Here is a 27,652-nt window from a genome sequence, read left to right as displayed (position 1 = left end):
GTCAGACCTTGTACACAGCAGGGAGACATTCAGCCAAAGACACAGAGTAAAACTCTCTCAGAACTGCACTAACAGAGGGCTCATCCACATTTCCGTTTGCCCTGCCACTTTCGCCTAGGGAAACCCACAGTTTAGTGTTGAACTGGAACAAATGGCAATAGGGTTTTCTGCGGATTGCCACTTGTTCCGATTTAATGCTTAATAGCGGTTTTTCCAGGGGAAAGTGGCAGAAGAAAGGCAAAACCCCTTCGACCCGTGATTTCCAGGCGTGGGAGGAGCAGAAATGTGGATGAGCCCATAGTTAACGCTTAAATTACAACCTGAATAATCCCTGCTGTTGCACTTCCAACAGCGTTTGGCCTCTTGCTGGCTTGACCCACAAACAGGTCCTTCTCATATCTCTGCATATGCAAGCAGAGGAACAGGATTGCAGAAACTATAGTAGTCCAGGTTTAGCACTCCTCAGCTTCAACACAAAACTTAAAATGCATCCTTCAGTCTCTCCATGGATATCAATGGAACTTCAGTGTGTTTACCCTTTGGCTTGTTGTTTTATTTTATGCTACTAGGAAGAGCACAGAAAGTTAGGCACGTGGGAGGGAAAATAGTTTGGGAAAGCGACAAGGCGATCCAAATAAAACTGCTCAGATCTGTGCTGGAATCCCAACTGCTGTCAAGTGGCTTCGGAGGTTAAAATCTTTGTGCTCCAGAGCCGACAAATGGGCAGAAACCTTCGCAAGGGTGCGGTTTGCAAAGTGCTCTGGGAAGCTCAGCTGGAAGATGCTGTTTGGAACACAGCACATTTTGTATTGCTATTGGCAAAGCAGAGTGCTTTCATTTTTGGCACAGCTTAAAGGGGCTCAGTAGGCAAGGTCATGGAAAGCTGGCAACTTCAGATGAAAGATTCATTAGGCTCGGGGGGGGGATTGGAATAAGGCAGCTGAGCTGACTGAACAATGCTTGGTAAACAAAAACAAACCCCTGAGCTTAATTAGCTCCAAGAATATACATTCACATACATACACACATACACACACACCAAGCCAGACCATTACCCTTAAAGAATATGTTTCCAATCGTAGCATTTTCTTGCATTTTGTGTGGTCTACATTCTGTCATCTTGGGGGACTATGGGGTTGGAGAGCGCATGGCAAGCTTAGTGTTACTAGATGCCCAGATGGGGGCTGATGGGCCATAGCACTCTCAAAATGGTGGTCTTGGAAGGGTTGCCCCAATTTGATGTATGTCATAGGGCAATCCTTGACCTTGGTTAACCCTGCCAAATAATCAGCCAGCAGGCAGGCAGGGTTGATACAGGATACATGCCCAATGCCTATGCCAAAACCTGCTGACATCTGTAATTGATAAAGTTGTGGCCTGTTCAATCCCAAAATGGTTGCACTGCGCTCACTGCAGTTTCCCATGCCTTGGCTCCACTGCCCGCAGCTTCACCATGTCTGGACCCGCCAAAGAGGACCATTTATGTCCTGGTGGTTGTTAAAGTTTTCAGTGCAGGGAGGACAGATGCAGAGCTAAAATGGGAAGTAGAAGAGGGCTGATTACAGCCACGGATCCTGCAGTGGGATACCTTCTCATATGGGGAGAGCCAGCGTTATAACCATCTGCAAATGCTTTCGGACAATTGAGCTGAGGCCTACATCTCAGGGTTCCTCCCTAGATCTCTGTTTCCTGAGTTCTTACTGGAACTGCCTTGGAAGCGGATTAATCATTCCGTTCTATTCCAGCTCGAAGCTCTGGAAGAGTGTGCGCTGCAGACCGCAAGGCTAAACGAGACCAGCAAGGGAAAATGGGCTGGGAAGGAGAAACAGAAATAGCAACGGAGGGATGTGGATGCTGCACAAGCCCATTAGCATTCCCGTCCTCAGGATTTTACACAGGAGGAAACTGAATCAGGCGCGCTCCTGGAACAGCAGGAGCTCAATTACACTTTATGGTCCAATGGACTCATCTTCTACACAGGGAGAAAAGTTAACACTCCCAGGGTTTATATGCACAAATGTGTTTTTCAGTCAATACAAGGGCCTCATTTATTCCTGTTTACATACCCAACCAGTATAATTAAAAACGAGTGCGTTGCTGGAACCTGCCCGTTTATTTCCAACGAATCACTTGCCAAGTTCTCTGCTTGCCCAGCTCAATTTAATTTTAGCCTAGTCTCAGTTTAAGCAAATGACCCTAGTGCTATGAAAGTACTTGCTGATGCATTCGTTGTTGGCTCTGTTGGGGCGAATGGGGCACTGCCCTACCAACCTATGTCTGTCCCCAGCCAGACCCCACCTGCCTGTCTTCTTACATACAACTGCTCCAGGGAGTGGCTCTGCCGCTCATTGGCTCCGCCTTCCCATGATGTTGGTCTCCCTGCCTTCTGTGTCCAGGGCAGCAGTCTAGCAGCTCCACCTGGTACTAAGGCTAACACCCTACCTGCCCACAGACTGTCTTGCCTGAGTGGTGCATGCTCTAGTTATCTCCCACTTGGACTACTGCAATGCGCTCTATGTGGGGCTACCTTTGAAGGTGACCCAGAAACTGCAACTAATCCAGAATGCAGCAGCTAGACTGGTGACTGGGAGCGGCCGCCGAGATCACATAACACTGGTCTTGAAAGACCTACATTGGCTCCAAGTATGTTTCTGAGCACAATTCAAAGTGTTGGTGCTGAGCTTTAAAGCCCTAAACAGCCTAGGCCCAGTAGACCTGAAGGAGCATCTCCACTCCCACCGTTCAGCCCGGACACCGAGGTCCAGCTCTGAGGGCTTTCTGGCAGTTCCCTCACTGTGAGAAGTGAGATTACAGGGAACCAGAAGTTACAGGGAACCTTCTCAGTAGTGGTGCTTACCCTGTGGAACGCCCTCCCAACCCTCCCATCAAGGAAATAAAAAACTATCTTACTTTTAGAAGACATCTGAAGGCAGCCCTGTTTAGGGAAGTTTTTAATGTTTGATGTTTTATTGTGCTTTTAATATTTTTTGGGGAGCCGCCCAAAGCGACTGAGGAAACCCAATCAGATGTGTGCGGTATAAATAATAAATTATTATTATATTATTATTACCTGATGGGGGGGGGTGAAACTAGTCTACTGAACTTGCAATGGATGAAGGTAGTACCAAAAAGAAATCCATCCCTGATAGTATGCAACCTGTGTTTTTTTTCCCTGAGCATGATCCAAAAGAAATGTTAACACTGGACTGGTACCACCAACCTGTCCTTTATGCTGTGTCAGAGTTTGCAACCCTAAAGCAAAGAAACACAGGTTGCTATAAGAGGGGAAACAGAGAACATCTTTGACTCAACTTGCAGCTTACTTAAAATAAGACACCCCACCCCAACCACCCAGCAGCATATGGATCCTTAAGAGATCAGGTCCACACAGAGAAACCTGTCTCCATGTTTCATTTTCACTGGATTAGGGCTGTCAGCTGTTTTGTTGACTGAGCCCCAGCACCTCTTGTGAACATGTAGTAAGTGGAAAATTTGAAAGTGAAGCTTTCCCTGTCACTCATCATGTTAGCTGAGAAAGTCACAGGACCCCACCAGGGGAAAAAAAAAAGAAATTATTCACTCTAAGGTGTTGGATTGGGACATTTCCTAAATTTTAATAAAGCACCTGCCAATTGCAAGTGTTCAATAAGATTAAATTTGTAATTTTCATCATTTCATTATTGTTCTGAACTATAATTAATCCTTGGTCACCAAAAAGGACCCTAAGATAATTTTTGGTGATTTCTAATCTCTTGTTTGCAGGAATCTCCAATGTAATCAGCACTTAGTAGATCTAAACCTAAAACAGTGGTGCTCTCTCCCCCCCCCCCCACAGGTAATGTCTGGCAGGTAAAGGCTGGCAGTGCCAGACAAGTCATCTTTCAAGGGAAACATAAGAAAGAGCATATATATATATATATATATATATATATATATATATATATATAATTTTTTGTAACTCAGTTTTAAAAGAAGTCAACGGAGCTTACATCTGAGTGGACACTGCTGGGAGGCGGGGTCTGTGTTTCTTCTCACACAGATGGGAGAGAAGGAAGATGGAGGCAAACTAGGAAGAATATTGTGTTCACTGCAGCTTAATTTTAGTACGGAATGATTCTTTCAACTTAGAAAGTTAGATAGTATTACTTAGCACAGTGAAAATGCATCTTGTGTTATTTAGACATGGTTCTAGTAAGTTGGCAACCCTAATAAACAGAAACACCAGTGTCAACTTGTGTATTGGGCAACCTTTGCCAATGCTTGTTTGAGACATTTATGCTCATTATTTGTTACATATACAGTGGTACCTCAGGTTACATACGCTTCAGGTTACATACGCTTCAGGTTACATACGCTTCAGGTTACATACGCTTCAGGTTACAGACTCCGCTAACCAAGAAATAGTGCTTCAGGTTAAGAACTTTGCTTCAGGATGAGAACATAAATCGTGCTCCGGCAGCGTGGCAGCAGCAGGAGGCCCCATTAGCTAAAGTGGTGCTTCAGGTTAAGAACAGTTTCAGGTTAAGTACGGACCTCCGGAACGAATTAAGTACTTAACCCAAGGTACCACTGTAATGCTTTTAGAATATACAGAACCTCTTAATTCTGTCCTATCCTTTCATTATAAAGCTAGCATCTGCAACCCAGAAAAAAAATGAAAACTTAAGGATAATAGATGAAGCTTTGAAGTTCACTAGCTGTTTGTTCCAACCTTGAGGATTAAAAAAAAGATAAGGTCCCTTAGCAACTGCTTAGTGATGGCATAGTACAGTGTTTCCCAAACGTTTTTGGGCAACGGCACACCTGTTAGCCGGAAAAAAATCTCGCGGCACACCACCATTAAAGCCCCGCCCCGTGACGTCAGCGCGCAGCGTCACGCCGGGAGGGACGCACAAAAGCGAAAGTTTTTTCCCTCCCCCTTGCCGGGGTGGGAGGAGGCAGCAGAGCGAGGGCAGCTGAGGCGGCGGCGGCGATAGCGGGCGGAGGAGGGGGCGGCGGCGGGAGTTGCTGCTGCTGTTGTTGCTGCTGCTGCCCGGACATGCCGGCCTCCTCCTCCTCCGCTGTCTCGCGCTCCTCCCTTTTGCGCGCGCTGCCCCGCCGCTCGGCACCACCACCGCGGAGCCGCCCCCGGCTCGACGCGGATCCTCGCCGCCGCCGCCGCCTCTCACCGCCCGACTCGCCCGCCTTCCTCCCACGGCACACCAGCCGGTGTCTCACGGCACACTAGTGTGCCGCGGAACACCGGTTGGGAAACACTGGCATAGTAGAAAGGATATAGCTGGGGTGTGGGGGTGTGGATGGCTTTTGCCTAGAGGCAGAGAGCTAAAAAGCTGGGTGGAACTACTAGCTGTGAGGTATGAGATGAAGGGGAACAGTGATGCAAGCATCCTGACCTTTGCTACTCAATGGATTAAGTTGCCATTCATGTTAAGAGGACAATACTAGAGACATGATATTAGTCTGGCAATTAGTTGTTGCTGTTAGAATTTGTATATCGCCCTAAGTATGTAGATCTCAAGGCGGTTCACAACATAAAATTACCATATAAAAAACACAAAACACATAATAAAAATAATTCTTTTTTGTTGCTGTTGCTTCAGTGACTCCTAGATTATGTTCTTTAGACCCTGTCTTCATTCCCCGCAATATTATCAGCACTTAAGCTGTATATTATTAATTCATCCCCATGTGGTTTCTTACCACGCTGTGTGCATGAAGACCATTTGCTAGACAATGCACTCCATTATAGGCAGACCTTTGTCAACCTATTTTCTATGAAGACTTAGGGCTTTGCTTTGTGAAGCATACCAGTTCAGGTGTAGGTGCTGCCATTGCCACATCTTCACCTGAGTTTTTAAGAACTTCAGGGGATGAAAAGGAAGCATGCTATGGAGCAAGGCCTCTCATAAATGCAGGAACCAGGACACTTGCTTCTGTTGCTTACAAATGTAAAGCATGACCACAACATGCAACTGAACCTATAATTCTGATGGAGATAGGGAGTCCCAACTGACTACAGAACCCTGTGGAGCACACCCTTGGTGGCAAACATGGGTTTGCTTCTGTGCAATGTGCAATGGTCTTAGAAATCACATTGCAAAGGAAAGATGTCACTCTGCAAAGGAAAACAACAGCAGCACCTGCATGCTATTTTTGTGTGATGTGTGGGGCAGATACAACAAGCAAGCAGTCGAAGAGTGCATTTTTAATACTAAATATTTAGTTGTGTTTTGATGCTGCACCAGTTGTTGTGAGGTTCATGTTACATATTCCATGGTCTGTGTTTGCCTGAGCTTGAGTCAGGACTAAGAATTCTAAGCTCGTGTTCTGATTCGATACATGACATCCAATCACAGAACATTTCAGGATTTGGGCCTCTGCCATTGGCCCTTAAACTCTGAGTCATGATTCGCAGCTTGGAAGTTTAGACAGCCAATCACACTGGGAGTGGGAGTGGCCCAGGCCTTCAGAAATGTATATAAGCAGTTGCTTTGCCCCTGTTGTCGAGTTCTGTTAATTCAATAAAGGTTCTTGCTGTTATCACTGTTTTTTGCCTTGTGGGAACCCACCTACACTTCAGTTCAGACCTTCAATGCCTTGCATGTACAACCTCCTAGGTCCAGCCCATTCTGTGGGCAAACATGGATGCTCAGATATCAAACCCTCGGATAAAACTTCTACACTTTTTAAACTCTTCTTGCTACCTGCAGGCTGCCTACGAGGTCCAAGGACGGTCTCTGCTTGATTCTGTTCCTGGGCCCCAGCTTTGACTGCTTCTCTCTTTCTGGTAATCCCAGCCTCAGGTATAATTCATGTCTTCCTCTTTCTCCTTGCCAGTGCCTCTCGTGTGCTTGGTTTCTTGAGGTTTCCATGTGCTTTTCATTTAAAACGAAGGTGGGGAAACCTGTGACTATCCACAACTCCCTTTATCCATGCTGGCTGGGGCTGATGGGAGCTGGAGTCCAGCAACACCCTCAGGATTGCGAGGCCTCTCCACTTACCTCCTTGCCTTTGGACCAGTCCAGTTCTGAGTGTAATATTGGGACAGGTTAAAAAGAAGCAGCAAACAGATCCTCCAGTTTGCTTTGTTCTGCAGGGGCAGGAGGGGAAAAAAGGGAGGGCTGCACAAACTTTTCCCAGACCTGGAAAGGAAATGGCAATTTGACAGTGCCCTGGGAGAAGAAGGGCAGATCTGTGTTCTGTTTGGCTGATCTCTTGCCTGCCTGCCATGGAGTACTAACAGAAGGGCCTTGTACTGTGCACAGGATGGGACAGGAGGGAAGGCGGCATACTGGCCCTCGTGCAGTCAAAGAAACCGCTATTCTCTGGCCGAGGATGCCACAGGGAAGGGGCGTGCGGAAAAACAAACACTGGGCTGAGAGCAGCTTTTCATCGTCAGCAAGAGGGGCTTTCTTTGGAAGGCTGGCTACGTAAACATTGTGACTGGAGGGAGCAGCTTCTGCTGGGAGAAGGAACTGGAGCAAGGCGGCATTAATTAATCCGGAATAATAGGACCTGACCCTGCGTCCGAGCCAAGCACAGGACCGCTGAGAGGCGTTGGGAGGCGAGGCTTGCTCCCTTCCCCCAGACTTTGAAATGTACCAGTGTTATTCTCGGCATCAGTCCCAGTTCCAGCCGACTCCCTTCAAAAACCACTGTGGATCAGGACTCCCACTTGGGGCCACGTCTGGAATCTGTCTGCAAAGCTTGTCGGAGCTTTGGTTTCCCCACTGCACTCTGGACATCCCAGGCCTTGGCTTGGATTAAAATCACTTTGCAGGCTCCGCCACTAGCACATTCCCAGACCCAAGAACGACAGATCTGGTCTTCCTCTGGGCTCCTGTCAGGGACTTGGGGCCTGATCTCCTAAGGTTCTCATGCTCAGACCAAGCCCTGGGTTGAGTTCAGTGCTCGAGAGAAGAAGGCAGGAATCCTGTATGCACTTAGCAGGAAGCTAAGTCCCATTGAACTTGATGGGACTTACGTCAATGTGGGCTTGCACAGGAAACAGAGCTTCATATTAGGGTTTAGTGATGATCTGGTAAAACATAAAGTAACAGTACCTGTATGTCACACAGAGAAGGGCTGTGGCTCTGTAGCACAGCCTCTGGTGGGGGGGGGGTCCCTGGTCCTCTGGCATCTCCAGGTACCCCATCTGAACCCCTGGAGAACTGCTGCCAATCAGTGTGGGCAATGTTGGGCTAGATCAACCAATGGTCTGTCTCAGTATGAGGCAGCTTGCTGTGTTGCTAGGAACCCTTTCCTTAATTTATATAAGGGGAACATAATTGCTTTCTTCTGGAGACTGCTAAATTAAATTAACTGCAATCTAGACAGGTTAAAAACAAGGAATTTAAAAATGAAGCATACAGTTTAACTCCCCCTGGTGGTTTGAAGCTACATATCTTTTCCCTTTTAGAGTTTTCTTCTTATAAAAAAGTATTAAAAGTACCTTAACATCTTCCTGAGTTTTCCACTGAGGCTGCTGTCAGGTATGAAATTGTGAAGTAGCTGACAGGATCCCAACAGCCATTATGAGTCAAGGAGGAGGTTAAAATGCAAAGTGGAGCAAGAATGAAAGGAATAGGACATCACAGCTGCCATCTTTACTCTGTGTGCTGGGCTGGCCCAGGACATTTTGCGGCCTGAGGGAGAACAGCAAATAGCCCCAACACTGGCTCCAAGACAGTGAGCCCCACATTCAGTGTCTCTCCTTGTCTCTGGTAATAAAAATACAGTAATAATAAATTAAGTAACAACACTGCCTTTTCATGACACCCCAAATCAGCCACCTGAGGCTGCTGCTTCACTCTGCCTAATGGTAGGGCTGGCCGTGTGTGTGTGTGTAAAAGAGGGAGAAATGCACACACTGGGGGCAAGGCATACTCTTCCTTGTGCAATGAAAGCACATGTGAGAGGGGTGTGAGGCCGTGCTGGATACACACACACACCAGACATCTGTTTGGTGTCTTGTGAAGGAGACTTACATATGCACATAGGGTTTCTGAGGGAAAATTCAGATTGGCCAACAATTCATGTGGAGACCTAGGAGCATATATCAGTATGCGCTTTGGACTACTTCCCTAGCCACCAAATGTGTGGCAGGGGGCCAGAGCCAATACAATCCCCTCACGTTTGCTTTCATTAATCCAAAAGAGACCCTGTGCCTTAGGGATGAGGAATCCCCAATGGGCACCAATGGGGGACTGCCCCCCTAAAGAGCCATGCAGGAAAGGGGCAAGGACAAAATCCCCTTTCCAAACATGGGTGGTGGGGAGTAGAACCACAAGCTTCCCCTCCCTCCCAGGTGCTGCCTTCCTAGGCAAAATCCGGCTCCCTGTGCCTGTAATTGAACAGACATCTAGTTTGGCCTTGAGCAAGAAACAAGGGAAACGTCATTGACAGCTGCTTCCAGAATTGACAAAGATGATTAAAATAGACCTTGCAGTGCCCACTTCATTCTGTGTGTCAGGAGGTCCATTCTCACGCCTTCAGATAACAAAGGCCTTTTTACACCAAGGCATCACGCAGATGAGGTTCTATCACATGGCTTTTCTGCATGGATATCAACAAGCCTCTCAGGAAATGGATCCTAATGCTCTAGCTAATGAGTTCATCCAGAGATCACCAACGTATTCAGTGCAGAAGAATTCTATCACTGAAGTAAAGTGCTTTCTAGTGGTCTGTTTCTGCCTCATCCTGCTTGAAAATATGCTCCATTTTATATGAGTGGCCAAAACCTTCTACCTTGTTTGTTCATCCCACCAAGTGCCTGGTAACCACAGCTTTGGAAAGCAGACTTGTGTCCTAAAAGAAGCAAGAGTTGCTGTGTTTTGAGTGATGGACTCCCAGGGTAAAATGCCTAAAATTCCCATATTCGGTTCCTGTTCAGACAAGTTGGGGGCTTCACCTTGCTGGTTCTTTTCCCTGTTGAATCTTGATGTGCCTGCTCCTCTGTGGATATAAGCTTCTTAACCAGAGATTGGCCTGGCCCATTAATAGTGCTGGAAAAGCTGTGTAACTGGTGCAGAAGAAGAGTCTGGCAGATAGGGAGGGGTCACAGCTGGGCGGTACTAGGAAGCATCCTGCACTTTGCCTTCTCCAGCAACAAGCCGGAAGGCTGTCTCTCCTCCGCACTTGTTCCAGCAACCCCTGGCCCTTGGCCAGCTGGGTTTTGCCTAGCCTGCAAATTTGCAACAGAGGCAGAAATTAAGAAAATGTATTTGGCAGGCGGCTGGGGCACCCGCCATGCCCCATTGACAGATAAAGGCATGGCAGGCTGTCTGTCTGTGAGCACCCACTTCCAACCCCAAAGAGTGCAGACCCTGCCTTGGTCTTTTTAGCCATCATCACTGGGATTCTAGGTTTCTGGGCTTCCTCTCTCACCCATGTCTTTCTCAAAGGGCTCCTAGCAGCTATTCTGACTTTAATTTTAGACACCTCCCTCGCCTCTCCTGTATTTCAAGGAACCGGGACCTTGATGGTCTCCCTTGCAATTTCTACATCGTGAGGCCAACCATGCCAAACAGTCTGCCTTGCTCATGTTCATCAACCACCGGTAAATTTACCATGCTCTCCTATACATGATTAAAGGTAAAGGGACCCCTGACCATTAGGTCCAGTCGTGACCAACTCTGGGGTTGCGGCGCTCATCTCGCTTTATTGGCCAAGGGAGCCGGCGTACAGCTTCCGGGTCATGTGGCCAGCATGACTAAGCCGCTTCTGGCGAACCTGAGCAGCACACGGAAACGCCGTTTACCTTCCCGCCAGAGCGGTACCTATTTATCTACTTGCACTTTGACGTACTTTCGAACTGCTAGGTTGGCAGGAGCAAGGACCGAGCAACGGGAGCTCACCCCGTCGCAGGGATTCGAACCGCCGACCTGATCGGCAAGTCCTAGGCTCTGTGGTTTAACCCCCAGCGCCACCCGTGTCCCTATACATGATTACTCAGAGGTAAATCCCACTGTGATCCATGCAACCTGCTTCAAAGTAAGCGTGCATTGGAATGGTGCATTAGCTGGGCCTTCTGGGGATATTAAACTCTCCTCTTTCACATACAGCAGGATATGAAAACTTCAGTTCCACCCTGATCCCCTCCTCTCTGCCCCCCTTCAGACACCGCATTTGGAGCTCTAACTAAACTGCACGTCATTTTTCACTTCGACAGGTTAAAATAAACCTCTTCTGGTTCCCAGTCTGGTATTCATTAGGCTTATTCTTAATTTCCTCAAGCATTTTCCATCAGCCCGAGTCTGGTGGGGGTGAGGTGGAAAAGACCAGCTTCTATCTTTTCATCTGAAGGGGACCCTGTCTGAAGACAACACGGCAACATTCCACAGCCCCTGGATTCAGTTTACACTTCAGTGGCCTGCAGGCCACATCACAAGGGAATCGGTGCAAGCCCTGGCGCCTGATGGAAAACCCAGCAGCCAGTCAGCAAAGAGAGGCAGACATAACTTCCCCTTACACCAATTCTATGGCAAAATCCATCGGAGGATCCACCCAGCAACTCTAAATCCCTAGAGCGGCTTTGTGAACCTAGCGCCCAACAACTCAAATCCAGGCTGTGCTGGCTGGCTAGGCCAGGGCTAATGGGAGTTGTAGTCCAAAACACCTAGAGGGCACCAGGTTGGCAAAGCCTGCTCAGCTGAGCTGGTTTACCACCAGATATGCAAGCAATGGAGTTGCAGCCAAGGGCCAAGGGCAGCCCCCCACGATACATTTGCAAACATGTGTTTTATTTCATTCACCAACATCTTAGGCATGCATACACCTTTAAAAAATAAAACAAAAGCATAATGTGTCGGTTTTGACCCTAAGCCAGATGGTCAAAATGGGAATCTCAGTGCCAATTTATCCAAGACAGAGGTTCTCAAACTGTGGTCCATGGACTTCCTGGTTGTAGACAAGCTCCATTCAGGTTGTCTATGAAAAGGCTGTGGAACAGTTTAGAGCAGTGGTTCCCAACTGGTGGTCTGCAGACCCAAGGGGGTCTGCATAACCTACCCAGGGGGTCCATGGCATAGAAAACTACCATAGAGATATCAAAGGTAGGGGGTCCATGGCCTGGCTTTTGAAAAACTGGGGGACCAAAGTACTTAGCTAATTGGGAACAGTTGGTTTAGAATATCTGCACTTGGACCTGTGCTTTAAATTCCTGGGTTTTGCCATAATTTATGTCCTTTTTTGTGATATTAATCTCCTTGTATGTGTGTTTTTCTTTTTCTTTGCAGTTCTATTAATGTATTATGAACTTGCTCCTGCAATCCTGATGGATGGATGAAAAGTGGTCCATAAATAGAAGAAACAATAAACAAACAGATAAACTTGAATTATTATTTTTCAGATAACAGCGATCAAGACCATTTCAGTCAGAGGAGATCTAACAGAGTAAGAAGCTCTGGCCTGGGGCCTAAGATTTTCAAAATACATCACTATTTTTGATGAAGATAACGGTATAAAAGGGGAAATGTTGTTTTCTTTATCCTCATCTTTAACCCAGAAGCACATCCATGATATTAGAAAAGCAAGGTTTTATTAAGTGGTCCACCAACTGCTGTGCCTCCCCCCGCCTGACAATTTTCAAGTGGGGGAGTTTGAGAGATGCACAATTCTCTTTGCAATAGCCCATTCACCACCTCAAGAGCTCCTTCCCTCAAAGCATTTGCTTTTATTCCATTTGAAATGTACCTCTGTGACCCTGCCATTGTCACAAAATGGGGGGAAATAACACATGCCACTATTAGGAACAAGTCCACCAATCATTCTCCCCAAAGCATGTTAAGAAAACAGATGCTAATTTCCCCAGGCTTCCATAGGATCCATTGTGAACAGTATGGGGGGGGGGGTTGGGGGGGTTGCGTGATTTACACACATATGACCATGCTGGCAGCATTCTTTTCCAAACAGAAACTTGTTGCAGGATCTCAGACATCTGCCACTAAAAAGGAGACTGCTCCTTCCACTGTTAATTGGAGATATTGCTAATCTCCAGCCATCTACTATGGGCTCCTGCCACAGCAGGGGGAGATTAAAGGAGTCAGGACTAATTTATATAAGGAGGTATGCACAACTCATCCCTGCAATTAAATCAGTACGGGAGGAGAGCCTGGTGGGCCTTCGTCCAGGTGCTCAGGGATCCACTCAGGAATGTCCTTTGGCTGGTCACGCATAAGGTCAATGGCAGACCTCAGCTAGTTCCAAAAACAGTATCGTAAATGCAGTAAAAAAAATGTAAGAAAAATAGGGTTGAACCATCCGAAGCCAAAGGTTTGAATGAAGCTCTTATATCTGTAGCCAGCACAGTATTTGCACTCCTGATATAAACAGGTTTTGAGAGCATTTCTGGGAATTATAGTACTGTAAGGAATCACAGCACAGGACTGGCAATATCCTCAAACTTTCTTTCTCATCACTGGGAGAGGAGGTGTTTGAGCGGGTGAAGCCATGACAGTCTAAGGCAGGGATAGGGATAGGGAAATGGTGCAAGTAGATAAATAGGTGGCGGGAAGGTAAACGGCATTTCCATGCGCTCTGGCTTCCATCATCGTGTTCTGTTGCACCAGAAGCAGTTTAGTCATGTTGGGCCCATGACCCAGAAAGTTGTCTGTGGACAAACGCTGGCTCCCTCGGCCTGAAAGCAAGATGAGCGCCGCAACCCAATAGTCGCCTTTGACTGGACTTAACCATCCAGGGGTCCTTTACCTTTTACCTCTCCAGATGTTATTGGATTTCAAATCCATCAGCCCCAGCCCAGTTTGCCCCAAATTATTGGATTACCCCCATATCGAATAAACCCAAATTTACAGGGAGAAAGCATCAGGATTGGTGTTGTTTGAGAGTAACATCATGTGTACCAAGCAAATTAAATGGGAACTGCAAACACATAGCAAAGTGCTGGGTTGTTTTGTAATCTCTCACACATGTTATTCTTCCTTGCAGAAAATGGAGAAGTTATGGACTGTACTTTGTTGTTTCAAATCAAACTTTAAAGGTGCCCTGCATGAAAATCCCTGGATGTAGCTGCCTCCAGTTTGGCAGGCTGCATCTACAAGTGGCTCCTGCATCTACAAATGCCATCCACTTTTGTGAAGAGGAAAAGTTATAGTCATTTTTCGATTCCCAATTAGAGTAAATGGAGTTGGGGCGGGGAGAGAATCGTTTTTACCAGATCTCATTTGGTCCTGAATATTGAGATGATTTGGAAAGACACAGAATACTTGCAAAATAGAGTCCTGCTTCCCAAAGCTACAGATAGAAGTTGAATCTTGTGACTAGTGCACACGTCTAGGATTGATGAAACCTTGATTATCTCTCTTTCACAATACAATGGTACCTCGGTTTACGAACTTAATCCGTTCCGGAAGTCCGTTCTTAAACCAAAACTGTTCTTAAACCGAGGTGCGTTTTCCCTAAGGAGGTCTCTCGCCACCAGTGCCCTTCCACTGTTTGGCTTCCGTTCTTAGACCAAGGTAAAGTTCACAAACCAGGACACTAGTTCTGGTTTTGTGGAGTTCGTAAACAGAATAGTTTGTAAACAGAGCTGTTCTTAAACTGAGGTACCACTGTATGATTTCAGAAGATATTATCTATCACTCACATGGCTAGGAGATGTCCACCCACCTCTGAAATCTATAGGCTTCAGTGGAGCAGAAAAGGTTGGGCTACAAAGCCAGGAGTCCTGCTTCTCTTTTTCCTACTGTTACCACTAGTAGGGAAATGTATCTAGGCTCTGATCCAGGGGCAGAGCTATGTTGTTCCAGCCAGCAATGGCAGTGAGTGTGCCGTGGCTGGAGATGGGAGAGGGAGGCAGAAGGCAGAGGTTTGAAGGCCATGGGCGACCTGTAATTAAATACTCTGTAGAGCACTTAAGAGAATGATTGATTGCATATAAAGTGCTGCGTTTAGTGCGGTTAAATTTAAAATGTGTTTACTAGGATGCCAGACTGCCTTGGGAAGGCAAAGTCTAATCTGGGCCCTAAGCAATTTAGAGCCCTCCATGCACAAACTAGGAAACGCCTCACCTGAAGCTCTTTAAACCCTGGGCCCTTTTTGGAAGGACAGGTCTAACTTCAGAAATGTTAGAGGGGCCTGTGTCTGGGAGCAAAACACAGTCTTCCCTATAGAAAGTGCAAAATATGCAGCCCCAGGGGGCTTTTGGGGGTGGTTCTTCTTCTTTGCATCCCTTCCACTACTGATTTCTTAATGGCATAACTGAAGGGAAAGCAGAGCATAAATGTTACATATTTTGTGGTCAATGCTCTCTTTTTATTCTGGGCAGCCACCCCACACAGCAAGGGCGACAGGAAGGTGCTGCTGGGTGACAAGCAACTCTTAGACAACAAAGCAAGAGCCACTGAGAATGTTGGCAGCCAGAAATGCACTGCTGGAATCTGAAGTTCATGCACACAGCAGCTCTTCACATTGGCAGAGGCGTGGCAATTTCATCTTCCTCCTCCATGAAATTAACCATCACAGCATTAATACAAATATCCCCTTTCCATAGCTCTGTTGTTTAGAGCATGGTGCTGTTAATGCCAAGGTTGCAGTTTCAATCCTTGCATGGGACAGCTGCAAATTACCGCATTGCAAGGTTTGGACTAGATGATCCTCAGGATCCCTTCCATAAAATCTGCAATTCTATGATTTGGGTACTGGATGTAGCAGAATGGAGGGACTTGCAAGACGACTGCGCAGAAGGAAAGAAATGCAGTGCAGACAAACTCTGAAGGATTATGCCTAGCCAAACCAGGTATGAGAAAAAGGCTAGTCCTAGACCTTATCGAAAGGTAGTTTTCATTGTATCAGAATTCTGACATGCTCCTGAAAATAGCAGTCTGCCTTCCGCTCACTAACCTTCAGCCTTCATGCTAAGCTACTGCAGTGGAAGGTGGAGCTATGAGCTGTTTGAAAAGCTCACCACAAATAGACTTTCTGACCTTCTTTTTACTAGCTTGGCACTATGAGCAGCATATTCAGAGGAAAAACAGAACACACTGCATTCAGGTTTTGGGTGGCGAATGTCTTCAGTGTTCCCAAGGAGGTGTCCACAGAGCCCATAGTGTCCCCCGACTCCAAGCCATTGCCACCCTCAGTTCTTTGCTCTATTTTCCCAGCCTCAGACCAGGCACTGAGGAAGCCGCTGGTGCTCTGAAAATGCTTTGGGGCTTGTGGGTTGTGTTGTTTCCCTGCTGGAATGCTGTCTCAAAGAGGTCAGATGACAAGAAGCCAAATACATTTCCCAGACCCTGTGAGGGGGATGTGGTTTCAGCTAATGTGTTTTGGGGCTTTCTGGCCTTGCTTGTTGTGTAATGTTTCTGCTTCCTCTAATAAACTTGCAGAGTTTTGTCAACAAGACAGCGGTACAAATGAGCAATTTGGCTACCTCATTCCCCTCTCTCTGGTCTTCTTTGCTGCACCAGGGTTTCTTTCTTTCTTTCCCAAGAAGCGGTTTCAAAAGCTGGTGTTCATTTACAGAATACATGTGGGACCTGCAACAAAATATTGTAGCATGGAGCCTTCTGTTCAGAATACCTCATTCCAGGGTCCTCTAGAGGTTGTGGGTCCTCAGAAATGGCCAGGAGTCATGGGAGCCCTGTCTAACAATTTCTGGAGCACCCAACATGGGCTCTCCCTGTCCTAGTCCATTCCCCTCTTCCTTGTTTTCATTTTCTGTTCCCCTGCCCTGCCCACCAGCAATAAGTCAGCATTCTGTGCGTACTGAGCATGCCAAGTCCTTATGAAGCTATTTTTGTTTTGTTTTTCTCCCCCTTAAAAAATAAAAATGGGTACTTCTGCAAACCTTGCCCCCACCCCGTGAACTAAGTACGCTGATATCTTCCAACTTGTATATAGGTGAAGCTCTTTAGCAAGACGGATCCCTAAGTTTGCTGCTAGTATACAGCAGCTTTTCCCAACCTGAAGCTCTCCAGAATTTTTGGAGTAAAACTCTCAATATCCCTGACTATTGCCTATGCTGGATGAAGCTGATGGAAGGTGGAATCCAGAATGGCACCTGTTTGTGTTGACTTTCCCCCTACTTCTATCACAGTGCTTAATTCCAAAAAAGAATTGCACCGAGCAAGAACTTTCATTTCATACCCCTAATTCCAAGGGCTGTGTAGAAAGCATGCACTCTTTCTTATTTTTATAGGGTTGAGCTGTGACAAGAGAAAAATACTGAAAGTATTATTTCAAGCCAACACCTTTTCAAGCAGAGTGAGGGGACAATAGCATTCTTGCCAGGATGAGGGTGAAGAGAAGACATCCAGAGGTACTTTGTCCAAGCAAGTAAAGTGTTGTACATGGGACTCAGCTGCAATTACAACACACTAATGCTAAGTCTGGCTTCCTGGTTGAGACGGGATAAATTGAAGAACCCTGCGGTTGACACACTGATGTCAGCCAAGAGGATCGCACACCCACCCCAGACCCCAAATGCTGCTATTTAGGCCACGTGCGTCATAGTCGGAGGAGCAGCCTGCAGCAGAATAGCTCGAGAGGCCCCATGCAGATGAGCCAAGTCGTGCACTGTGGAAATAGCATAGCCCCTTTTGTCTCTGCCGGGATACAACATTCCACTGTGCTCAGGGAATGAGACCTTTGCACTGTGGTGAACTGTGTGCTTCATTTCCCTGTCTGTCCTAGCCCTTACCCACCCACTCTGCTTCCCTCTCAAAGCACAGAGACCGGCAGGGAGAAAGGATTAAAAACCACCACCAGGTCTGGGCACAGTGTGCCCTTCCAGGGGCCCAGTAACTGTCTTTACAGTGGCAGTCACTACAATCAAATGCTGACAGTATGCAAAGCCCATTGATCCCAAGGGGGAAGTCAGAAAATGCTTAGCATCCTGTTTCTGTGTACAGTGGTACCTCGGGTTACAGACGCTTCAGGTTACAGACTCCGCTAACCCAGAAATAGTATTTTGGGTTAAGAACTTTGCTTCAGGGTGAGAACAGAAATCGTGCTCCGGTGGCACAGCAGCAGCAGGAGACCCCATTAGCTAAAGTGGTGCTTCAGGTTAAGAACAGTTTCAGGTTAAGAATGGACCTCCAGAACGAATTAAGTACTTAACCCGAGGTACCACTGTATGCCCGTTCCTTATTCACCAGAACAAGTAGAAACCAAAGCCAGGCTCCAGTCAGCATGGGGAATTCCTACCAGATGTTGGGGAGCACACTGGCAACATGATTACGTTATGCTATTTAGAAATTGCTCTCTACTGGTTTCTCCTGGTTCTACTGAAAGTGGAATAGATTTTTAATTTTGGATTGAATTTTGTAGTTTAGGATATCTCCAAGACTATGGAACTCAGCAGCTTGTGATCCATGTTAAAAAAAATAGCACAAAAATCATTTTTGACTGACTGACAGAACCAATCTCTTTATGCAGTGGAGAATGCATGAGTTACCCTTTATTGCTGGGCAGTTTGCAATAATTCTTCTGTTTTGCGTCAGGGTGAATTCACCAAAATTCACCTGGAGTTGTTTTATTTGAGCCAGAGCTCATGCTTTCAAAAGGCATGAACTGGGATGTATATTGCTTAGCACTATGCCTTATGTGGGGAGGGGAAACTCTCAACTCCTATTCTACAAGGATATATTAGACCATAAGAACCAGTTGGCCCCACCCAAGCTAACAAGCATAATTTTCTAGCTAGCTATGTGACCTTTCAAGACATCTCAGGGGCTTTGTGTGTGGATGTTGGACCAAGGATCTGTTTTGTAAGTCAGTGCTCTCCTTTCCCATTAGAGAAATTATTTCGCTGCAGCTTGCTAACTATGGGCAATAATCATGATGATAAAGCCCATGTACCTGGGACCCCAAGGATTCAGCCTCTATTGCATGTGGAAATCCTTTATTTATTCCATGGGGAAGTCTTCCCAGATGGAGCTCTAACAGCATGTCGAGATTGTCATCTGCTCACCTCTGCATTATCAGCCAGCCCCTGCTCTCTCTCCTAGCTCTAGATTTTTATTCAAACCGAGAATGATAATGATCTACCCAGCGAATAGCAGAGCATGGACACCCATCTCAGCCAGTAGTACATTTTAAATTGGGCAACACATGCTAAACACTGTTGCCCATTTCCCTGCCAGCAGTGGGTTAACTTACAAGCAAAAGTAAGCTGCAATACCTCTTGTTTTTAAAAAAGAATTTGTATACTGGAGTTGTGTACAAGATGCCTTCATTGTACACTCACTGCTTTGACACAACGTTCGTGCTGAGACGTCCTGAAGAAAGGATGATCTGGTCAGTTGAGTGATATACTGGTTGAATGGGAAGATGTATCTGTCTTTTCAATTCATCCCTGCCCAAGGCTCCCGTTAGCTATTCAGGAGCATAACATCCATTCTAAAGTTTTGAAAAGGAAACAATCTCCCACATATGCTATTCTTTCTTGAAGTATGGTGACTTGATGGTACCCTGGGGTCTAGCCCTTATAGCAGCAATAACTAGGAGACCATTCATCCTTTAAGTAGTAATCACCAGCCCCAAAAGCCCACAAAGCAAGGACTTCCTTCCTCCGGGCAGGAAAGCTTCAGCGCCTGTTGTGGAATTCTTTGCTTACCGCACTGTGTGACTCCATGGGGAAATGTTATCGGTTTTGGAGGCACTCATTGCTTCTGTAAACACGAGAGACTCCTTCCCCGCCCCACCTCAGTTTCATAGGAAACCCTTAATTCTCAAGAACTAGATGCTCAATGAGCAAACACAGAGGTATTGTCCCCTGGAGGAACAGCAGCCATCGTCCAGAGGCGGCAGAGAGTTCTGCGGAGGACAAAGAAAGTAAGTTCCACTGGATACAGTATGTAAGGCACAACACTGCAATAGCAATGGACCTCCAGACCACCCTTGGGGATGTCCCTCACTGACATTGCTCCACAAGCTTGAGTGTTTTTGCCTGGGTGGTATGTGTTTTTGAACTCTGATAATGCCACTGGCTTGTCTGAAGAAGAGAGGCTCTGTGTGTGTGTGTGTGTGTGTGTGTGTGTGTGAGAGAGAGAGAGAGAGAGAGAGAGAGAGAGTGAGTGAGTGTGTTTAGAAAGTAGCCTACTGGACAAAGGTTGAAATTCACATCCATTGCTCCGCCCACCTCTGCCTCTGCCCACCACCAGCAGCATGTGGCCCTTGGAAGGTTGTCCACAAGAGGACACAGCCCTTTGGCTTACAACTTCCCCACCCCTGGCAACAGGGTGCCCTCAATTCCTTTGCATCTGTAGATGCTTCTGTGCTGGATCAGGTAACACGGATCAGGTAGCAATATCCTTCTTACTTCCACCACCTCTTGTTAGCAGAACTATGGCATGGGGGCAGTTCTGCACAATGGGAATTGCATGGTGCTTGTGTGCGTTCATGAAGGTGTCCCCACAAGATGGCAGCATCAGCTCAGAACTAAATGCAGCCGAAATGTAAAACATACAGTACAGTGGTACCTTGGTTCTTAATCCATTCCAGAAGTCCGTTCCAAAACCAAGGCGCGCTTTCCCATAGAAAGTAATGCAAGATGGATTAATCCATTCCAGACTTTTAAAAACAACCCCTAAAACAGCAATTTAACACGAATTTTACTATCTAACAAGACCATTGATCCATAAAATGAAAGCAAATGAAAATAATCTACTGCAGTCACACAGTCAATCAATCAGTAGCTGAACTGGGTTCCACAGTGTCACAAAAACGCAAAATGAATAGTAAAAACAGACAGACCTCAGCGTAACACTCAAAACGGAGCACATTCGGCTTCCGAAAAAAGTTCGCAACCCAGAACACTTACTTCTGGGTTTGCAGTGTTTGGGTTCCAAGTTGTTTGAGTACCAAGGTACCACTGTACAAGGGAGTTGCACCTGCACAACCAGTCATATGAATTGCTGGTTGAAATGCAACTGTGTGGAATGTAATAGTGAGGGAGCATGTGTGCAGTGCTGTCTCTTGTTGGGGAAACTTCCACCAGACTAATATAATCACCAGCGCGTTACAAAGGTGCAGCTGACATTGCTGCAAGTATGTAGAGAACCACTTTGCACAAACTGATGGCAACACAGCTGCACCCTTGCAGTCATATTTCAGCCAGCACCTATCATAAATCCACGGCAAGCATAACTTGTCTACAGGCTTTATTTTACCTGCCACCTGGATCCCAGTTTCAAAGCTGAGACTGCCACCTTCTGGCAGAATGCATCCATTAACAGCTCACAAAACCTCAGCTATTCTAATGATTCATTTTTAAAAATCCCACAAAAAACCTTCATAATCTATTGGAAGGTAATCCAATGATCACATGCTGAAAACCTTGATCAGTGTTCAAATTCTCAGCTGAAAACTAAAGATTAAAGGGTTGGAATGAAACTTTTAAAAAAGTGATTTTAAACATCTGATAATGATATGTTAATCAGAATTCCCATGAAAGTATGTCAGAACTGGGAAAAGTGTGTGTGTGTGTGTGTGTGTGTGTGTGTGTGTGGTATTACGCTCAACAAACCAGGTCCAATGAATGAACTAGACTGTTCCTCTAGAGCAGCTTTTTCCAAGCTAGTGCCTTCCAGAAGTTTTGGATCACAACTCCCATTATTCACAGCCAGCATGGACAATTGTTAGGGATGATGGTTCATGTAGTCCAAAATATCTGGAAGGCACCAGGTTGGGGGAAGCTGCGGTACTGCGTTGTACTATCTCTCTGATTTGCAGTATGCTGTGTAGCCTGCACATCACTGAAAAGGATTTGATGCTATTTTAGAATGCCTCTGTGGTAATACTTTCTGCAGTTTTGCAGTGCCATTAGCCAGGACTTTGCTCAAGTTCCTGTTTGTGAACACAGAAAGTTACTTGCAGAACAGAAGCTGAGAGTCCTAGTCCTTGTAAAAACCAAAAACCAAAACCAAAACATTGATTTGCTGAGCCTTTAAAAAATACAGTTATGTTCCCCATTTCCATTTCACAAAAGCAGAGAGAGAAGACACACACAAATGATCTAAAAACAGACAACCCCATTTTATTAGCAGTTAGTTCAACAGGACCTTACATTAGTGACACAGTTTTCTGAACCCAAAATGAGTTCAAGTACAGATTAAAAATAAGGGAGAAAGACTCTTAAATGTATTCCCTCCCCTTTCCTCCCTTCCCACCAAGAAAATACCCCCTTCCCATGGGAAGCCATACAGAATCTCATGCAAAACATAAAAATCTTCAGAGCGCTCGTCCTTTTATAAAGAACAAACCAAACAAACCCAGTAACAAAACAATTGTCCTCCTTAAAAACCCAGATATTGACAAGATGCCTGACATATGCTCAGCCTTCTGAATGTTGCTGACCAGTGGAAAGGCAGATTTCTCCCCACACTGTACAGGCTAAACCACACCAGCTTTGGGGAGCAGGACAAATTAATACTTTTGAACAATGATCATGTATAAAGGTTTCGTCTTTTTTTGCATTTACCGCTTTGGCCATGTGATGCCTGAACCTGACACAACGGCTACCTTCAGGAGCTAAATTCAAAATGCATTTGTAAAAAAAAAAAAAAGAAAGAAAACTTCTGCATCATTTTGCTGCTTTTTGTGTGCACAGTGCTCACAAAATTCACAATGGGGACAAACTTTTGGGCTGCAGCTACCATTGCCTCTGCAGATTACCTGTTAAAGCAATTTCCTGAAGATCTAGCGAGGGCCACCATACGAATCCTTCATACAGATAAATGAGGCCATGCTTTTCATGTTACTTAGCATCTAAACCTGTGGCTTGACCTTTCTGGACATTAGAGAGATGGGCAGGGGTCAAGAACCGGACAGGAGATTTCACAGCCTCTTGGGTTTCAGCTGTAAAGAATATTCCCCCTATAAAGGGAAGGGTACTATTTTGCAGAAACTTTTACACTAAAACAGGTTTGTTTGTTTTTGCCTTTAACAGCATCAAAGATGCAGCAAGGTCAATACACTATGTGGAAACTATGAGAGAGAGAAAGGCCCAGGATGCTATCTTGTCATAAAGCAAATCTCCCAGAGGAGGGGTGAGCAAAAGGTAGATCAGGATGCAAGGGCAGATCTCTGGGCAACTTGCAGTGAGGGTTTCCGACTTCTAACAAAGTAATAGTAACAACTTTTATGTCTCTGTCTCTCTCTCTGTGTGTGTGTGTTTACTGAAAAGGCTGAGAGATCAGATATGGTAATGGAAAAACTCCTGGGCTGAGCATGCACTCACCCCTTTTAACCAATTCTAAAAGCCCCACTGATCCACTTTGCAAATATTCAGTGCATGTTGTGGAAAAACCAACCAAGTAGTCATACCTTGGTTTTAAACAGCTTAGTTCATGAGCAACTTGGAACTTGAATGCCGCAAACCCGGAAGTAGGTGTTCCGGTTTGTGAGCTTTGCCTTGGAAGCTGAACATCCGGCGTGGCTTCTGGTTGGCTGCAGGACACTCCTGGAACCAATCGGAAGCCGCACCTTGGTTTCCGAACGTTTTGCAAGTCGAAGGGACTCCCGGAACGCATTCTGTTTGAAAACCAAGGTACGACTGTAGACCCCAGCAACTGCCCACCCCTGTCCACTGCCACATTTTTGCAGCCAAGCCTTCCTTGCTTCTGCTGCTTTATAGATTTGTCCTTTTTCAATCTGAGTAGCAATTAAATTTGTACAGGATAGCAGTTTCTGGCCCTGTGCCTTAGGCTGCAAACACTGGGAAAGGCTACGACAGCATTCTGTGTGTCTTGTCACTTTCATTCACTCTGACATCTGCCCAAAATTAACTCACCAGGGCCTTGAATTGCAGCAGCAGCAGCAGGAGCAGTTGTCCCACATGCAGATTACTTTACTCGTTCGGTTGTTAAAAAGTACCGTTCCCGTGACCGACCTACTTCCCCAGTTCAACTGCACTCCTAAGCTTATTTATGGCTTCTTACCTGTAGTGCTCACAAAGCACACCACCACTAGATTTAATTGAGCAGGAAAGATGGCCCGGAGCTTCAGGTTTTAAGACTGCTACCAGTAGTGGGCAAAGGGGGGGGGGCGATGCTTATAAAGGTTACTTGTCCAAATACTAACTCCTGTTGCCAGATCTATTGCTAACATGAAGGCTCCCCTTTAAAAAGACAAAGTGCCCAATAGCTAGAAATCCACAGATTAAGGGGAGGGGGTTTTTTTTTGGTCAAATTCCAGGTTTCAAAACCCTTCACCATAGGACACATGCAGGTGACACAGGGCTAGACTAGACAGGACTATAGCATATGCTATTTGAATGCAGGTCTGCTCCTACCATGCAAGAAATAGTTGAGGAAGAGGGGCGTGTGCATTTTAAAAGAGCAGAGCGCCCTTTCCCAGCCACGGTTCACTACCTTTCAGTCCCTCTCACTGAAAGCACCTTTCTCCCAGGTAAGCACACTTTTGATATTGGGGCTCAGCCGAGGAGACAAAAACCTGCAGCAGGCGGGGTTCTGCACTCCTTGTTCATGTGTCCCTTTTGCAAGAACTCTCTTATCCTCTCCCTTTTCTCTATGTGATCAGTATTTAGAACGCAGAGGTGTCTTGCTTTGGCTCCATCGCTCGTGGCATAACCTGGCAGAGGTCGCAACCTTCACGTGGCACAGCCCATATTGCTACAAACAGAAAGTGCTCTCTTGCTTATATCCTAGCACATGGCTTCACGGAAGAAGGAGCTTCCTTGAACAGGGAGGTGGGGGAAAGAAACAGGCAGATCCAAGAGGGCCACTTCTGAAAGTATGAAGCCTTCGTACTGACTACTCTGCTCTTCCTATTTGAAAGGGGGGTAGGTGTTCCTGGGAAGGAAGGGTGTCTCTTCAATGTCAGTGTAGTTTGGGTCCATTGTCAAAAGTTCCGTAGTGTAGAAGGCCACATGAGAAACGATTTAATCAGGAAGAAGAAGAGGCATCATCTCAACATGAGTAACCCTCCACTGTCACCATCTCCAATTCCATTTTTTCTTCTCGAGCAGTTGCATATTCCTTACTGGTTACAGTTGTTTAAATAAAGACACTGAATAAAAAGGTAGAGCTGAAAGGCATCTGCTGTTTCTCGACTCATCCGCTAGATGGGGCTCAGGCACAGTGTCAGGGGGAAGAATAGGCCCTGTGTGACTGGGAGTCACTAGGTGGGCCGTGTGCAGGATGGAGAAGCACCTGGCTGGGGAAACCAGTGAAAGGGAAGCTGAGGGAAATGATGGCGCAGCAACCTTCCCTACCCCAGTACCCTCCAAACTCCTGTTGGGACTCCCATCTGAGCTGGGGCAGCAATAGAAAACATGGACATCAGACTGTTCAGCCAAAGCCATGGCCTTTCTCTGCAGCGACAAACGGGACAAAATAATAATAATAAAGAACCTGATCTGGAATGCAAACTCCGGCATCCATAGTTCTGGCTGGGAAAGGAAAGTTACTAAAATACTGTTTTATCTTAGTGCTCAAGTGGTTCAAAGTTCTTAAGTAACCTTTTTTGGCAGCTGCCAGTCCAAGGCTGTCGTGTACGCCCCAGGACTCCTTTTCATGATCTGGGGGGGGGGGCATGTGCGCGAAGAGCAGCTAGGATACTGAATGGCGTCAGTCTTTTAACCACAGGAACCACCACTCACACAAAAACTTTGTGGCTGCAGGCAGGGGTGCAGGATGGGGGCGTGTTAAGATAACCCTCTGGAGTGATTTCGCTTGGTCAGATGTGTGCGTCTTCCCCATCCTTATCCCCCTCCCATCCCCTGTGCACACCCTTCTCAAAAATCCCCATATAAGAAGACCAGAGAGAGGGGAGTGGGAAATCCATCTTGTATAACCTAAGTATTGCCAGCACCGTAGTCTTTTTCAAAGTCACCATGTATATATATAAAAAAACCACCTCTTTCAGCTAAGAACTCTACTGAGTATCACCATCCCAGTCCGGTCTGGGCTTTATCCCAAATTGCATAAAGTAGGTCCATGCTTGCAGCAGGGGCACTCCCCAATCCAGCTCCAAGGTAGTACTGCCCTCGCGGTCCCTTCTCCAAACTTCCATGGGGGCAGGAGCTGCTACTAAGCAAAGCCCCCTGCCTGCCTGCCTGCCTGCCAGCCAGTCCTTCCTTTCTTCCTTCTCCATCATCTGTTGAGAAGGAGCTGGCTTGCTGTAATACTATTTCAGGTGATGGGACTCAGATGCAGAGAAAGAGCAGGTGCTTGAGCAGATCCTCTTCGCCAGGAAGTGGCATTACAGACTACAGGGGGCAACCTCAACACTAGCGGTAAAGCACAGCACTCCTGGGGAAGATGGAAGAGGTCGCTGTGGAGCTGGCTTTGGCCAAGGTGTGTAGCGAAGTCATTCAACTCAGATGGTTGGTCTCAGGTTGGTCTTCTTCCAAGCTACAGCATTTAACTGAATGGGCCTGCTATTTCCCCCCGCTGCCCCATTTCCCCCAGATGATCTTGAATGAATATTGCTCAAAATGCTTCTTTCCTGGTTGTGTATATCATCCCACACCATTATCACATCCTTTTGGCTCGGCATACAGGTTCCGAGATCCTCCGCACGGACTCATTCTACTATTGCTCAATACAGGAGATAAGAAGTGGCTATCTTGTGTTCTGGAGTTCCTCCCTCAGCCACGTCGGCAGAGTCTGGCCCATTTTGTACAGTAGCTTGGATAGCTCTATGTTGTGGTCCCTGTAATAGTCCCTCAGGAACGCTCTCGACTGCAAGAGGAGGAAAGCAAAGAATAATGACTAAGGTGCCACTGTGTAAAAACTGTGTTAATATGCAACGGACGTGCTCCATCAGAGGGGACAGCTGAGAAGCAGCCTGCTCAAGTGGCTCCCATCAAATATATAAACCCCTTGAAAGAGGGGTGCAGTTTCCGGGCTTGACTGGGCCACACAACAGATGCTGCCTCTCTACTGCCAGCATATGGCAGTGCCTTCTTCACCCAAGGATTCAGGGAGGCTGAACTGAAACTCCAAGCAAAACGATGCCAATGGATTGGGGGTGCTAGGAACTGCAGTTCAACCCAGGAGGGAGGATTTGCCAGGAGGAAGACAGGATCAATGCACTGCAAGAATCTTCTGAGGCTTTCAAAGCAGTGGTGGGGAAGAAGGGAGAAACCACGGGTAAGTTCATCCCCATTCAAGGCAAATACCACTGATGGAGTTGCCACCTAAGGAAAGCTTCTGGGACCAGGCAGGGCTGGCAGATGGGGGATATTTAAGGTGGCAGCAAGGTGGGTGGTTCACTCAGGGAGAGCCATACTTTCCCACTCCTATTCTGTGGGGCTGTCTGCCTTTCTAAACACCCCCCACCCCGTCACTCATCCAGGCACAAATCACACAGAGACCAGCTTAAACAAAATGGTGGCCCCGTGTGTCTGCAGACCATGCCCTGGGACACAGGTGTACCACACAGAGGTCAGCCTAGGTTTAGCATCAAGTGTTCACAGAACAGGTGCCATTAATCTTTACAACTCCCTGTAAGATGGTTTATATGTTTACATTTTAACAGTTAGACCTTTAACAATAAGTTGTGTAAAGGGCACCCTGAAACAACAGTTAAAACCCATGGAGCAAACTGCACTGCTGACAGATAAGAGGACACAGAAGGGTGGCAGCAGCGTATTTCCAGACCTGAAAGTGTGACTGGGAAATCCATGGGCAAATCCGTCTCTCTTTATCCAGCGATGATCAGGTGAGAA

The 27,652-nt window shown here is 46.5% G+C and overlaps 1 protein-coding gene across 3 annotated transcripts in view; it reads right to left on the bottom strand.

Annotated features, from left to right (window-relative positions):
- Positions 1-21,974: 21,974 nt before the first annotated feature.
- NDST1 (N-deacetylase and N-sulfotransferase 1) overlaps positions 21,975-27,652 on the bottom strand; it is a 91,727-nt gene continuing 86,049 nt past the window's right edge. For all 3 annotated transcript variants that reach the window (XM_083488350.1, XM_083488351.1, XM_083488352.1), the window contains exon 15: positions 21,975-26,663. In XM_083488350.1, coding sequence (XP_083344476.1) covers positions 26,544-26,663 — 120 coding nt within the window. In that variant the 3' untranslated portion in view covers positions 21,975-26,543. The remainder of the gene's footprint in view (positions 26,664-27,652) is intronic.

Source organism: Podarcis liolepis (assembly GCF_965112155.1).
Source record: "Podarcis liolepis genome assembly, chromosome: 2".
NCBI classification, from domain to species: Eukaryota; Metazoa; Chordata; class Lepidosauria; order Squamata; family Lacertidae; genus Podarcis; species Podarcis liolepis.
The sequence above is the reverse complement of the archived record's forward strand: the minus strand, read 5'-3'. Positions and strand labels throughout refer to the sequence as shown.